The sequence below is a fragment of the Chiroxiphia lanceolata genome, chromosome 1, assembly GCF_009829145.1.
Source record: "Chiroxiphia lanceolata isolate bChiLan1 chromosome 1, bChiLan1.pri, whole genome shotgun sequence".
Taxonomy (NCBI): domain Eukaryota; kingdom Metazoa; phylum Chordata; class Aves; order Passeriformes; family Pipridae; genus Chiroxiphia; species Chiroxiphia lanceolata.
The window spans coordinates 91917600-91934005 of record NC_045637.1 but is presented as its reverse complement, the minus strand read 5'-3'; the positions used below and the strand labels follow the sequence as shown (position 1 = coordinate 91934005).

At 37.4% G+C, this 16406-nt stretch overlaps 1 protein-coding gene across 2 annotated transcripts in view; it reads right to left on the bottom strand.

Annotated features, from left to right (window-relative positions):
- The window catches only part of DTNBP1 (dystrobrevin binding protein 1), a 71011-nt gene extending 54831 nt beyond the window's left edge, over positions 1-16180 (bottom strand). The window contains exons 1-5 of one of the 2 annotated variants that reach the window (XM_032674703.1): positions 16049-16180; positions 12732-12779; positions 9637-9687; positions 8734-8794; positions 6504-6636 (exon numbers count right to left, since the gene is read on the bottom strand). In XM_032674703.1, coding sequence (XP_032530594.1) covers positions 6504-6636; positions 8734-8794; positions 9637-9687; positions 12732-12779; positions 16049-16104 — 349 coding nt within the window. In that variant the 5' untranslated portion in view covers positions 16105-16180. The remainder of the gene's footprint in view (positions 1-6503; positions 6637-8733; positions 8795-9636; positions 9688-12731; positions 12780-16048) is intronic. The other variant, XM_032674711.1, reaches the window with a different exon arrangement.
- Between the last annotated feature and the right edge of the window lie 226 nt (positions 16181-16406).

The window sequence follows — 16406 nt, the reverse complement described above, 5'->3', positions numbered from 1 at the left end:
ATCTTGCAGTATACATAATTTCAACTTTCTTAGCCATTACTCAATTATAGCCATCCTTGTGGTCGCCCTAGAAAAGCAAAAGTTAAGACCTCAAACAAATTTCCTAGGATGCATATTCATATGTTCAGCTTCAATTACTTAAAACGATTTTTTTAGTCCCTAACAAGTAAGCTCCACAACAGTCAGCAAGGGAAACATGGATTATATAATCAGTTAATATTTCCTTGAATTATTTATCTGTATACAAATCTCTGAGGGGAGAGGGAGATGGCAAAAAAAAAAAAAAATAAAAAAACAGGCAGTTGACAATTAATGCAGGTACAATTCTGAGGAAAAAAAATGTTTTCAGTTCTACATATTGTGATGTGGAAATTTGTTGTTTACCACATACTCAATTTTCTCTCACAAAATTCAGATGTATTCAAAGAGTAATATCATTTATTGCAATTATGATTGTTAGTCCCTTTTTGCTTAAGAAAAGGATTTTCTTGAGTGCATTGAAATCCAAATGTCTGTATTATGCTAACTTGCTTTTCAGAATGATTGCTTGCTTATTAATTTGCAAAATTCACAAACACAGTAGGGCTGAAGATAATTTAGTAAGGTACTTATCAACCTCTGTTTTTTCCAGATACCATCCCCCACCCGCTTTGCTGTATTAGCTATTGAAATAATATTAAAAGACTAACAAAGAACAGGGAAAAAAAAAAAAAGAATGAAGTGAATTCTAGAGAGCAACTGATTCCTAGCACTAGCATTTGAGCGGCCTCTAGTGGGAATTGCAGAAAACACTGTGCTCCTGAAGAACAGGAATGAACTCCTCAGGAGGAAACAATCCTGCTTTACTGCAACACAGGTTTCAGAAGTTTTCTTTCTAAAGTGAAAGAAAACTTAATTTTCACAAAAAAAGCTGAAAACTAGCTCCATTGCAATAGCACCGGCTACAGTTGTGAATTAACCTCTCTCTTATCCAAATGAGAATATATGCACTGTGCAGACAAAGAGGATTCCAAACAAAACTACGTATTTAATCAATTTGAAACTTAAGCCATAAGTCTATGATCAGCTCTTATCTATATTCACAGATAATAAGCTCATAATTTAAAGATGTTATTTAGCAAAAATATGAAATCTAGAAATTCCTTTCCAGTTTACAGTTCACATGGCACTTGGAACAAATATGCCCCAGAAAGCCAGCTTATGTTCTAAAGAACATCTGCAAGATTACTACTTCTTGTTCAGCTCAAAGAAATCCCACAACCAAGGCGTCATCCAACAATCACCATCTCACTCTAAACGGGCATTGCTATGAAGGTGAAAAACACCTCCTTTAAAATTTTTTTAAGATTTAAAGAATACAGTCTACCTTTAGATTACGAATTTTCCTGTATAGTAAATATGCCACACTTGGCAGAAATAATACTTTTTATTAGATAGCTGAAAAAATAACTTGTTCTTTAGGTCACATCATTCCAGTTTTATCAGTTTGGTCCATATATCTTACACTACCACAGGTATAACAACACTATTTGAAGTTTTAGTTCTTAGTTTTAATTTTTTTAAAGTATGTTAATGTTTGATCAGATGACATTAGATTGAATTATCTTCCATCATCATACACTGTTTTTCTTAGTTTACCAGATAAGCAGGTATTAAAGTATTTACTTAGAACTCAACAACCACAAAATAAAATTTTTTACCTGAAAACACTTTATTTCAATTAGTTTACCTAATTTAAATTTACCACATAATTTTTTAAATTGAAACCTATGTTACCTGTAGTTCCATGCGAGTACAAAAATTGTCAGAAAAGCTAAATCGCAGCTGTATATCAGAAAATACTAGTTTTCCATTTTTCCTACCCTAACTTTAAAGTGTCACTTTCCTGCACTCTCCCAGCCACTGAAACAACAGAAACCACAAAGGAGTATTAAAGACATTTCTATAAAGTTCATTCATTTTCTGAATAAAAGGCAAAACACCCAGAAAACAGAATGGATGAAAGCAATTACATCAAAGATATTCTCTATCTCTAGGCCATTCAGGGACAGTGATTACTAAAAGCAGTGAAAGACATACATAAACAGGAAGAGCTCCATTCACCGAAAAAAAAAAAAAGAAAAGAAAAGAAAAAACTTTACATAATTACAGTTCTACTAGTGCTCAATTTTCATCTTTTTTAAAAGAAAGTATCTTAAACCCAGTTAATATCATACCATTTACATGCAGGTAAAGCAGCTTCTTCACAGAAACTACATATCAAGTACACTAGAAACTTTTCCTTCTGTATTCAATCCCCAGACACTTCCAAGTTTACAGCACCAAACTGTATGTCTTTTATACATATATATCTCTACCTAACACAATAACCCTCTCTGCTGAAGCATTGTGCCCTGGAGCTTATGAAAGAGAAAAACACCCTGTTGAACACAGATATCTTTAGACTGTATTATTCAAATTGCCTGGTTTTACATATATCTTCCCAATATTTTCCCTGAGTTTCTCAGTAAAAGATAAATACAGTTTTATTTCAGACAATGCAACTCATGTAAGCAAGAAGAGTAACAGCAGTTTTTAAAGAACTAGATAGACTGGTTTAATTAATAATAAATTATTATTTTCTTTAGACATTTTCCCAACCGCAAATTGTTGCTCATTTTCAGTAAAAGTTTTCACAGCTCTCCCAACTTTCAAAACAATTTTAAAATCATAAAGAAATCACTAAAAACTGGAGTGTACTAATGAAATATATTCTAAATTTCTGCATCACAAAACCTTTATCCAGCTCTTTTTCAAGAGTTATCTGCCGCTAAATGCTAAACTAAAAGGAAACTGTCATTTAAGTAACCAAACACAAATCAGAAGTTTAAATACCAGCTCTATGAAAAATCTTGATTAATAAATTGTCTAGTCTTAAATTCACTTTTACTCGACCAATACCTGCTAATATCTAAATCCCTATGTAAGCCACAATTAATAAATAGGTAATAGTAAACTAATGACTTGTCTTCCCCAAAGACACTCATGTCTTCCTGAAAGAGACTAATCTATGGGCTATTATTCACTACACCTTTTCCTCCTAAAAGTATTGCTGCAGAGGTAGTCTACAAACTGATGAAATGAACAAAAATAAAATTCTATAACCTTAAAATACAAGATGTTGCTGGAAGTATACTGCACTTTTCAAACTGGAAAAACCTTTGCCATTTTTATCAAGAAATTAAAAAAAAAATATATTTCATTAAAACACACCCTTTCTTTTGGTGCAAAACAATACCCAAAATATGGGGTATTACGTTCTTAAAGTAGCTCCAATATTACCAAACCCAAAATATTGCATTCAATGAAAGAGATACTATAATTACTGTAACCTTTTAGTTCAGCTTGAGTATATTTCCTTAATGTCTGAAGAAGCCATAAGAAGTCATTAATTATCCTACACCTTAAAGAAAGTGAGCATGGCCATTAATTTCTTTAAAAATGCAAATTCTGAACAAATTGGATTGAATTTTGCAAAGCTAGCAAATGGCAACTTTCAAACTTGATACACAATCTGAAAATAAAGCATGACCTTCTGCTGAGGATATAAACAATGATAATCCCCCTAAACAGTGCAAAAAGTTTTGTTGCCCTAATGGATTTTCACATCCAGCTAACTCATACTTCAGGAAAAAATATTAAAGATTAGGAGGCAATGGCTTTTATCTCTGACTATATTCCCAGCCTTATTTTATTCTCAGTCCCAGTCTAAGTATTTTCAACCTATGTTGGATCTGTCACTTATGTACACGAATAGCCTTTCTGAAACCAGTATCAAGTTAATGCTTAACACTTGATCTTAAAAAAAAAAAAGAGAGAGGGGAGAGAAAATTGGATTTGGATCAAGATTTGTGTGTATTGATTTACTGAAATCAAAACAGATGTCTGAGCAAAATGCCACTGCTCAAACATGAAGCATATTTCATATTAAGACAAGTATGACAGATATCAACAAGCAGATATTTTCTACAACATCTCAAACAAAAACCAGCTTAAGTGATGATTCCAATTTCGAACTTTGAAAGGCCAATAACTGTCCTTTTCACTTTTACGTGAGAGTAATTTTTTCTTCAAAGTTCTCAGTGGCAGTTACAAGACATTGCATAATACAATAAATTTATCAAATGAAGACAGACTTTTTACTTCAAGTGAGGGATGACTAATAACATGAACACCTAAGTTAAAGGACTTTATAAAATTGCTAATGAAAATGTGTGTTGCAATACAGAGCAAAGGCTGAGGAATCTGTACGTGACTCATACCAGCCTTAATAGGTCAGTAAAAAGGTTCATTTCCATTATTCGAAATTTCTTTTACCACGAGCAGCCAGGGTCCACTTTCAAAATGAAAGCATTAATAGACTTATTAGAAGCACATCATATTACAAGTCAGAACTATGTTCAAATGATGAAGACTAGCCAAATTATATCTTGAATGCACAACCCAGGACACAGCACTGTAATTCTATTTTCATATTTTTTTACAGAATGTTTCACTTATATTTAAAATTCACAGTCAGAGTAATAGTCATCTCTTGGAAAATTGAATACAGTTTATATTTCTAAGAAGCAGATAGTTCAGAGTTATAAAAACTAAAAACAGTGAGCAGAATATCATAGTAAATTTCTGTTAAATCCCTTCTAGAAGGGTAGATGTTGAATTTGCCATAAATTATACCTACCTCTTCAAATAGACTCCCTAAAACTTACCATAAAAAAAAATTCCAAAAAACTCAGTCGTTAAGAGGAACTAATAAATAACTCTAGATAAACTACTTGAAATCTGACACACAAGGTGAAGCTAGAACATTTGGTTCACATCTCACAATCTTAGCAGTATACTTTAAAATTCATTAGCTTCCCCAAACAGACCGCTTAATGCTTCCTTAAATCCTACTTGTGCAGAATCAAAAATATTCTAGAGACAAACCTTCTCCTAGTTATTCTACAGTCAGAGTGAGGTTAATTCTGGTTCATAAAACTACATTAGGAATTGGAAAGTAACCCCAATTCATCAGGATTTATAGCATTTGCTGTTATGAACTATGAAGAAAATTCCATTAGTTTTTTAATATATTGTTTATCTTTGGTCTACCAGCGGGCTGCATCACTTTGTGCATGATGATATTAAACCCAATATTTTAATAAATCATTATTTGAATTTATATTTCCTTAGAAAATTTTTTTTCAAAAGCCAATATTAAAGGCTTAGCACACATGACAAAGCCTTATTAAATAAGGTGGCATAAGAAAATGGTAATAAAAAATGAAATACATTCTTTGGTTCAGAAATAAATAGCAAAGTTATTACCAGCCTACCTAGGAACAAAAGTTGATTTGTGCATGTCCACTGACCAAAGGAGAAATGAGAAATTAGGCTTTGAAGACAGAAACGAACCCTCCTTTTCTTCACATCAGATGTCAGCATATAAATCCAGCCCACCCCACAAAAAAACAAGAGCTGCAATTACATGAGGAATTTCTGCCTCCTTCCCAGCTGCTGTAAGAAAGAGGAATGCAGACTGAGTCCCTGGGGAACGTAGCTACTAAAATCATGTGCAGACGGCAGTTTTTCAAAACTTTAATTTCATGCACCTTGTATAGATTTCCACTGAGCCAGCAGGAGGGTTACTGTGGAAAGACAGGCTTGCTACTTGTCAAATGCTGCATTCTCATTCCAAGGCTCACTCAGCAATATTGGAGATTTTCAGAGAGTAAGAGGCCAGAACACTTTTTTCCTAATTTAATTCTGAACAGTGTATCAACTGCTTTGTATGAGAGGTTTCCAGAAGTAGACCACTAAAGCATTTATCATCTTTTAAATTAAATCAACAGGCTAGCATTTGGTAAAGTTATAAAAACTGAAACTCAGCTAACAAATATAAAGTATTTGGTAATCTTAATATGTAGCATTGCTAGTTTCACCCACAAAAAAAGCTGGTTCAGAATACCTTAACCCTGTACATTAATGCAAACTATTGAAGCCAGCCTTGGAATTACTCAAACCCAAAGTTTTCTGCCTTGAAAGTGTCCCTAGCCAGGTAAATTTCTCCCCTGTCCCACCCAAATGATGAGTTAAAACATTATTATATAAAATGACATAGACTCAATCACAGAGAAGCAACTTATATACGAGTGTTCACACTACTCACAAATCTTAAAAATTTCATAAGACTTCAAGAATAGTATTTTTCTGCTGTTCATACAAGATATGCAGTTATCACAATTTCATTTTCCAAATAACAACACATACAAAATTTTAACTGCTGAGAGAGCAACCAGTACAACTGCTGATCTTTAAAAAAAACCAAAAATCTCCAACAGCATATGAACTACTGTTTTACAACAGAAAGGATGTATTTGGAAAGTAAAATTAAATTTTATAATCACAACATTCACAACACCTGAACTTCAGTCTAATCCTCTGTACTGACTTGAATGCTTATTATATCTATAAAACCTTACCTAGGCTTGCTGTGAGGCATTCCAGATCTGTTAAAAACCCAGGTATTTGTTGGAGCTGATCCTGTAGTTCCAGCAGACTGTTCCTTTTCTTCTCCCAGTGTGCAGAAAGCATCACAACTTCACTATCGACCAGCTGAAAAAAACAGGTATTTAATTTACTTGCAAATTTATGTATTTATGAGCATCTTGGCTTATTTTTAGAATTAATGCATCTTCATTTTATTATATAATAGTATAATGTACTTAGATGGGTCATATTCTATGAAAAACAACAAGAGCAAGAGATCTTACATAATAAATGTTTCCTTTATATATAATTGAGATGATTCAATTATCGTTTTCCTGCTCTTAATTCCATTATCCATCCTTCCTCTTGCACACAACTGCAGCTTGTGCCTGTATCTGCATTCTGAATTCCTCAGTTTTTATAGTATTTAGTTGCAGAAACTGAAAAAATCTAAGCAATGAGCAAATGAGTGCTCAGATTTATAATTCTACCCACTTCAGACTGATTCTATTAAAAGAATAACTTCTCCCATTTTCAAATTCCTCTAGCTACCTATCCCTGTCAAAAAGACATCCTCTTTTACTAGAAAAGTTTTGAAAACTTATTCCAAAGCCCAGCAAGTAATGGAACACCTTAGAATACCAACATCCTTATTGAAATAAAGCCAAGTCTATTTTTGAGAATTAGGTAGGATTTATATCAGTTAAACAGTAAATCAAACAAACAAACAAAAAAAAAACCCAAACAAGCCACCATGAGATGGGGTCAAACAGCAGACAAACATTTCAGCCCAGAGATAACAATGCAGCTTAAACTACAATCGTCTAAAAGCAGTACCTTTAGAAAAATTTTGTACGTGGAATTGGTAGTTAACATCAACCATTTCACATGGTAACACTGTTAAGACTGTAGGCTGCAATTAAAGCCTAAAATGGTCACTTTCCTTTCTCTATTCAACATTTATAAATAAGACAGCAGAGCAGTTTATCTGCCATTGGTCAGTACAAGAAATGGGATACTGGACAAGTGGATCTTTAGGTGTTATACAGTACAGTCAACCTTGTGTGCTTACACAATTTTTATTTTATTTTCTACTTTTATATAAAAAGAAACAAACAAAATCCCACGAGCAATATATATATATATATATATATATATATATACACATATATATGATTGTCCCAAAAGCGAATATCTGAATTTCATTGCAAATTTCAGTCTTTTTGGAAGTTTTTCATTCTCATTTTCCCAAGCAGCTATAACATGTGAGATTAAGGTTATATTGGTTTAGTACATATGAAACCTCACATCATTTCCAGAACTACAATTTTTAAAGCAAAACTATAGCAAGCAGCAAGTATTACAAAATTGTGATCAAGTCATTTAAGAGATCTACAAAAGATCCTTGTGAGCAGTAAACCATGCAAAACCGACAGAGAGAACTTCGTCTTCAATAACTGGAAGTTTTCACTGGAACTTGTGGAAAAGGTGGGCCATACTAATAGGCAAGAGAAAGAACACAAGATATCTTCCTTATTACCGTAAATACACAGTGAGTTATTTTTCCATCGGACAAAGATACACAGAAGTCTCGTAAATAAAACAGAAGAGCCAGGGAGGATGCACCCAGCCAAAGTGAAGGTTTCAGCCAGGACAGAGAACCCTACAGCTCAGTCCCGCTCAGCCTACACTGTCTGCCCCTTAAACATGGCTCAAAATGGAAAGTCTGGTGCAGAGTAATGCATTGGTAACACTCACTGGAAGTTTCCTTTCCCTTATTCCACAAATAAACCGCACAACTTGTCACTTTGCTTGCAGGGCAGGAACACTGAACAAAATTAGGAGAAAGCAGACACTTCCCTAATTTTTTCAGTCAGACAATCACATCTTGCCATTTCTTGTCCGCTAGGAGTGGGCAGCAAACATTATCAGTGCAGCAGCCCTACCCTGATAGTAACCATCAACATGTCTCAACCTCAAATATATTCCATACTTTCCCAGTCCCCCCACTGCTTTTAAAGAGCTATAGCAGTAACATGCAACATCATTTTTGCAACTGTTTACATTGCATCAGATTATTTCATGTTTGCATTACACTCTTGTTTCCATTACTGTGTGAGTGAACAAGGCTGCTTGGGTGCTTACCTGGTACCAAAAATTTTAGTTTAAAATTATTTACACATTTTAAAATATTTCAAGTATGGCATTGTTATTTTTTCTCACCTCTCCAGCTTTTGCACAATCTTTGGCTCCTTTGTGAAGGGCAGCCCATGCATCTTCATATCTGAAGAGAAAATAAATTACTATTCTTACTGTGCTCCCCTTACAGAGGAAGATTTTATAGATATTACTGTGCTTACATTTACAGGCACTACCAGAAATTGCAGCTTAAAAAGCTGTACAATTCTTTTCAGTATTTACTGTTCTATTGAGACAAATATACAGTAAGAAATAATATCTTTTAAAGAAATAGTGATTCATGTTTTTTAACCTGATAGCTTACATTAAAAGTGAAATGGACCCAGCAATATCAAGACTATACACTGTCTTAAGCATTACTTGGAACCCAATTTCATTAAGAAAATGAAAAAAAAAAAACAACAATATCGTAATCACACATACACCGCCCCCCCCCCCCAAAAAAAAGAGAATAGATTTTTTAAGATATAAAGAAAACTTATAATGCAGATAGCTTCTGTTATTCAGAAAAGATGTGATTAAATACATATGGAACACACTGTCTTTTCAGGGCAATGACAGGCATATTGTCTCTATTGTTACAGAGGGAAATTATATCAAATACGTCTAAGTTATGAAACATCAAATCGAAACCACAGACTAGGACTCAGTGCTGGTCTTCATATCTGTGCATTAGAACATGAACTAAAGTCACCTCTCAAACGTGGCTTTTCCTCCAGAACCTCTGTTGTATTAGCACGACAGCACTTGAGTACGGGGCAAGCTTTAAACATAATTGTCATTTGGTAACCAGTCTCACACTCCTAACGGCAGAATATTCAAAAACCTATTACCAACACTTCGGTTTTCTTCTAATTATCTTAATCTAATGAAGTTATTTCTGAAACTGTAGGAAGCAGACACTAAGAAAGAACAGGAAGGTCATACCTGCTGAGTAATTCCAGTCCAGCAGAAAACTCTGGCAAACACTGAATAGTTCTATAAAACAAATTGTAAATATACACAATTTTTAAAGAATAGAAGTCTATTATAAAAAATGAGTGTACACACACCTGCACTTGACAGATGCTGAGCAGAAATGTTCCCTACTGTTCATTTTCACAAACATTTTGCCAACTCTGGTTTAAGATTTATTACGTAGTGATCTTACAAGAATATTTCAAAGCTAAGATTGCTTTTTTTTCTTTTGTTATTTTATGACAGCCCATTCTTTCTTCTTTTTGACTATGTCCATTGAAAACAATTTTTATGAAATAATTTCTTAGTACTGTAAGAGACAAGGACATTGTTTTAACTTATAACAAGGCACAGAAACATCCTGAAAATAGGACTACTACACAAGTTCTTTATGCCCCTCAATAGAGATGTTGCGCTTAATATATTCTGCATCGAAAAGAAACACTAAGCTAAAGAATCTTTGCCAATTTAATGCTCTAATGATTTCATATTGGATGCGTACATTTCCATTAGTAACAACTTGAAATATAGAGAAAACTTATTATAACAGAATCAAGTAACCAATTAGGTTGCAAAAGACCTCTGAGATCACAGAGTCCAATCTATGACCTAACAGCACCTTGTCAACTAGACCATGGCACTGAGCGTCAGGTCCAGTCTTTCTTTAAAAACCTGCAGAGACAGTGAGTCCACCACCTCCCTGGGCAGCCCATTCCAGTAATTAATCACCCTTTCTGTGAAGAAATTCCTTCTCATGTCCAAACCTTCCCTAGTGCAACTTAAGATTATGCCCTCTCATCCTGTTGCTAGTTTCCTGGGAGAAGAGGCTGATCCTACCTGGCTACAACCTCCTTTCAGGTAGTTGTGGAGAGTGATAAGGTCCCCTCTGAGCCTCCTTTTTTCTAGGCTAAACAACCCCAGCTCCCTCAGCTGCTCTTCCTCAGACTTGTGCTCCAGACCCTTCACCAGCTTCATTGCCCTTCTCTGGACTTATTGCAGCACCTCAACGTCCCTCCTGAATTGAGGAGCCCATCTAAGTTATAAGTTACAGAAAATTAACAATGCACCATTTTAAGGAATGTGAAGATTTTGATATCAGTTGTCTCCTGGAAGACGACAAGAATAAACTGTTTTGCACTGTCATCCACACGATTTGAACGGAAAAACACCACAAATGAAACCCTTTTTCCTTAAGCCAAGGGAAAAGTGGCAGAATCAGTGAGGTGGAAAGGGACCTCAGGTAGTTTCTATTGCAACCTCCTGTTAAAACCAGGACCAGCTAGGAACTCAGAGCAACTTCCTCAGGTCTTTGTTCAGTTGCAACTTGAAAACCTCTGAGGACAGAAATTTCACAGGCTCACATTCAGCCTGTTGTCTGTCAAGGCCCCCAGGGTCTTTTCAGCAAACCTACTTCCCAGCTGGTCTGTCAGCCCCAGTCTGTATTGTGGAGGATACTACCTTTCTAGTGAAACACTGGATTTGTACCTCTTAAATTTCATGAAGTACCTCTTGGCATATACATTCCTACGGCCTTTTATGGATTGAGTTCACCCAATTTATCTTCATTCACTACTTTATTTCACAAAGCACAAGGGACTGAAGCAATAAAGGCATTAAATACCTCAACAACATCTACATTTGCTGTCATTCATTCCATTCATCAACAATCCCATGTTTTCTTTGTTCAACCTTTTATTATCAATGCAGGGCTAGCAGCTCTTCTTCTTGTCCTTGATATCTCTTGTAAATATCAATTTCAGGTGAGCTCTGGCTTTCCTAAGTCTATTCCAGCATGCCAAAGAGGTTATGAAGAGGCATCAAGGAGTTATCCCGACACCCTCCAGAACACTTCTTGAATGCATACTGATGTGTTGTCCTTTCAGCAGGTGGAAGCTAATGGCCCTTATAATAATGGGGTTTTAATGACACAGCGAATTCCTCGAGTTGTTTAGAGAAGACATCATTCTCTCCCTGATCAGACGGTCAGTGAAAAACTCCCACTGCGACACCGCCCTTACCGGTCTCTTCTCTGCTCCTCACCCATATGCCCTCAGCCATCCTTACAGTCAAGGTAAGCTATGTTTGTCCCAGAACTTTACTAGTAAAGCTGAAGTCACCCTGGAATTCCCCTGTTTCTGACGATTCAATTGGTTCACCCAGTATTTTCTCAAAGCGATGGATATTTACAGTACATTAGAAGAACCAAAATATTATGGACTGGAAACATGCAGAGAAGGCAGTTGCCTAAAACAGTTTCATTCAAGCCTTTACCCATTCTTAGTTTAGTCTCTGTGCCTTGTCAATACAGCCAGTCTTCTCTGAAAAAAACTTTATATCCAAAACATCAAGATTCAGAACTTAAGACAGTTTATTTCAGATGCTTTATTTTTAGTGCAGGGCTTGTTTTTAAATTAATTTATGTCTACATACTGTGTTTTAGTAAGAAGATACTTAAAAAAACCATATCTGAGCTTATCTGAAGAAGCAACAATCACAGACATCATTTACAGACATAAAGTAGTCTTTCCTTATAGCTTATACAGGTTGAAAGAATGAGCAATGTACTAAAATGCAGGCGATTAAAAAACAAACAACAAAACAAACAAAACCACAAACCACCACAAATCTCAAAACTTCTTGAAACAGATAATTGAAGTAATTCATCACAAATATATTTTCCACAATAAAAAGGCTCCTATTTCTGTTTTACAGTTAAAACCCCCCCGAATTATAATTTTAATACATTAAATTCACAAAGATTGTAATCAATTACATTTCAGTGTAGTACAGCCTGAAGTTTCTATTTAGTACTACAATAACACTGAATATTCGTTTAATTTAAATGATCAACAGCCATCAGAAATTATTTAGGCCTATCAATGAATGTTCTATGGAGCAAAGCATTTGCTCAATAGTAGAGCTAAGCTTTTCTGTTGTCAGAACAGTATTTTGTAAAATTACATGCAAATGTTCTTGTAAATGGCTCATATATATGAGCCATTTCAAATTTTTCTTTAACAAGAGCATCCTAGATCAATGCTATACATTAAGACATTCTGAAGTACCTCTGCCTTTTTTTTGCATCTCTTGATTTGTCGCCCAAAGTCTTCAACCTATAAATCAAAACACAGAATCATCAGACATTTCCAAAACCAAAACCAGAGAATAAACTGTTTGAGTACATAACGTGTTAATTCCAGTTTATTACAGTAATTTTCTTTCAGCTTATTTCACAAATAAATTCATATGATGGTCTCCACAAAACTAAGTGAAATTTCATTTATTTCCACCAACAGCGCTTCTAAATTATGAGAATCTCCAGCAGCATCACCACAGTGCCCTGCTACTGAGCATATCTGAGGCTTGTTTCACCCATGCTCAATTTCAAACTGACCGGTACCTTGTTCTTAAAAAGCACAAAAACCCCTAAACCAACCAAACAACCAAAACCCCAACCAACAACAAACAATTCCCCTTCCCCCTCTCCAGACCTCGCCAACTCTTTCCACTCCTTCCTCTTTTTCAGTCAACCTGTATATGATAAAGTTGACAAAGTAGAGTGAGAACCGAAACCTCTGGCTATTCTCTGATCACCAAGATGATGGCTGTCCACAGTCTCTACTAGGCCCTTTGGAGTCACAGCTGTCCAGGACAGTGAGAGTTAGGAAGAAATATAGGACACAGACATGAGCAAGATGGAAATGAGTTTTGAGTACCAAAGATATCCTCCAGACATGACAGAGATATGTAATCCTGAGTGACCCAGGGATTGAGAAACAACCTAATATACAGATATTTGAGCTGCTTCAAGGGTGAGTCAAATCACTCCCCCACTGTTAACCACCACCAATTTTCTAGAAACTCAAAGAAACTTCAAAGTTTACAGCAAAATAGGCAGTTGACAATTTGAGAAAAGACATGTTAAGGCATGCCTCCACTCCCTGTTAGAGAGCTACTTATAATAGCCAAGTCAAGTAGAAACAACCACAGCACACTGAGGAAGAACATCTCTGTCCTCCTCCTCTGCCATATTCCCCAGTATGCACCCCAGCCTGGAACAGCAGCACTCCTCTGAATACAGGGATAGAAGGAAATGCTGGGTTACCACTATCAGTTCTCATACTAGAATATCTGCCAGGCAGTTGGAAGTAAAGGTTAAAGGATTTATCACTAGACTACAAAGTACTGAATTCCTTTCAGCAGCATTCCCTGTACAAAGTGTAAGGCAGTGTGAGCCACTTCACTCAAGCTGGCAGAAGCACAATTACTGCCTGAGCCCAGACGAACGCAGCTCACTGTTCCATTTTGGTTGTTTTTCTTCCTCCTGCAAAAGATTGTTAACAGCTAAATGGGTCAAAATTTAGATACCTTGCTCACGGGATACACAGAAGTAGATAGTAAAGTAAACACAGCTGAGCAGGGGAAGAGGGCACAGAAATGGCTAATAACTTTAAACTTCAGTAACTCCATTTCTTTGTGCACAGAGATGGCTAGTAACTCTAAACTGCTCTCTTTAGACCACACATCCCAGATTTAATCTTTTTCAGTCATACATAAACAATTCCTTTGGAAGTGTACTATTTTGTTAGAAGCCCTGAAAAGCTCCCCCCTCGTGACGCTTCAAGAAATCCAACTGTTCCACTTTGAAAGCATTCAGGCGCAGTTAAGAAGTTGCAACAACTTTACACCAGAAATACTTTCTAATACTTTCTTTGGGTTTTGACAATTTTAAGGTCAAGTCTTAACAGCTCAAAATGACTTCTATTATCACTCCGGTGGGGTACAGAATGGGCTAATCTAGAACACTAAGGCGTTGAGGTTGCATTGTCCAGGAAGGGAAAGGGGGCAAAACAGGACAAACTGCGTTCTGGCCTCTGTGGGGACACTAAAGAAAAAAAAAAAAAGCCTCCGTGGCTCTGAGATACAAGTCTCCAATTGCAAAAGAGATTACACAACAGATGAAAATACCACTTAGACATGGGACTCTGGAATAAGGGCACATTAATGGAGCTGCCAAAACACAAAGATGGAAATGATGAAATCGGGGACTGTTCTCAAAACAGAACACTGCAACACAAGGAAGAAGGCAAATTAGAAACTACATAGAAACATACTGACTCAACTGCCACAATACATGGAAATACACAATTGGATCATTGGATCCAGCATGTTATGACCTTTCTGTTGTCCACTTTCATTATGTGAAAAGCACCTTTTTCAAAGGAACCTTACACTGTACTAAGGTATTAACCCCTCTGAGAAGGTAAAAATAACAGCAAAACAGAGAGGCAGACAGCAATAAAGCAATACCATGCCATTGTCTGTATTCTTAAGACGATTTAATATTCTATTAGTGTCAGGTAAGATGAGAGATAACATGTAAGCAATTTATCTGGTTGATTTGAAGCCTATTCTATCAATTTCTCTTGACCATCATATACTGGTGTAAATATGTCACCATAAAGTATATAAGTTTCTGGAGTATACAGACATTCACCACTATATGAAAATATTTACCATAGGGGTATCATAAGGCAGCCGTAAGTTTGCCAAAGATCACACAGTTTTTAAAAGCAATTGATTACAACATGATATTCTCCTGTGACTCATTACAAGCCAGCAGTTCTGCAGCACAGACATGACCTTGATCTCACTGACTTCCAGTAACACTCATTTGGGCCACCTGCTTGTATTAAAAATAACATCGACACAGGGCCTATCTAAATAAACCCTGCGAGGCAACGTAGGAGGAATATCTTTCTACTTTTTAACACAAGCGAGGGGCTGCTCCATCCACTTATCCTGCGCTTCTTTCCCCCCAAGTGACAGTAACTCATCCTCCAAGGAAAGACAAGCTTCCCCATACGCCCAGCGGCGCGCAGCGATGCTCTTTAAACAATTACGATGATCCATAAAACCTTGAAGGTCAGTCACTTCATGAAAAATGCAAGCGCGTTAATTGACTCCAGCCACATCTCCTCTCAGAACAGTAGGCTCTGTCTGTCTCTCTCTCCTTCCCCTGACCGCAGCTGCCTCCCGAGCACAGAGGCACCTCCTCCCCTCCTCTCCCCACCGCAGCTGCAGGGCTCGCCAGCCCGCCATCAGCCGCTCAACACAGGCGGGAACACGGCCCGCAGTGAGACCCTGGAGCCGCGTTTCCAGCCCGTCCCCGCACCGCAGAGGGTACCCCGGCTGACACACCAGCCCAGGCCGAGGGTCCCGCCTGCGCAATCTCCTCCTCTTCCTCCCTCCCCGGGCCAGTCCCCGCCTCCCCCGACCCCCGGTCACCTGCTTCCCCCTCCCCGCCCGGCTGCGGGACGCGGGTCCCTCTCCCGTTCCCCCCTCCAGCCCCCCGGTGCTGGGGGCCAGGGGCGATACTCACCCGGCGGTGAGGTCCTGCTGGACGCTCAGCAGCCGCTCCCGCAGCGTCTCCAGCATCGTCCCGGCCTTCCCCGGCTGCGGAGGCCAGCGCCGGGAGGGAGGAGCGAGGGCGGGGCTCGGCTCCGAGCCCGCCTCCTCTCCAGGCCGCCCCCTCTCTTCCGCCTTTTCCGACTTCGTGTGTTTCCTCGCGAAGTTGTGAGCGGGGGTGGTTATTGCTGAGGAGAGCTGAGCCCCCGTGTTCTGCGTCCCCCGTTGTGCGAGGGCAGAACCGGACGGTTTCAAGGTTTGACCTTGAGAAGCGTATGGATCCCTGAAGTTGCAGCTTTTTAGAGGTTTTTTTTAAAGACCGCAGCAAAGTC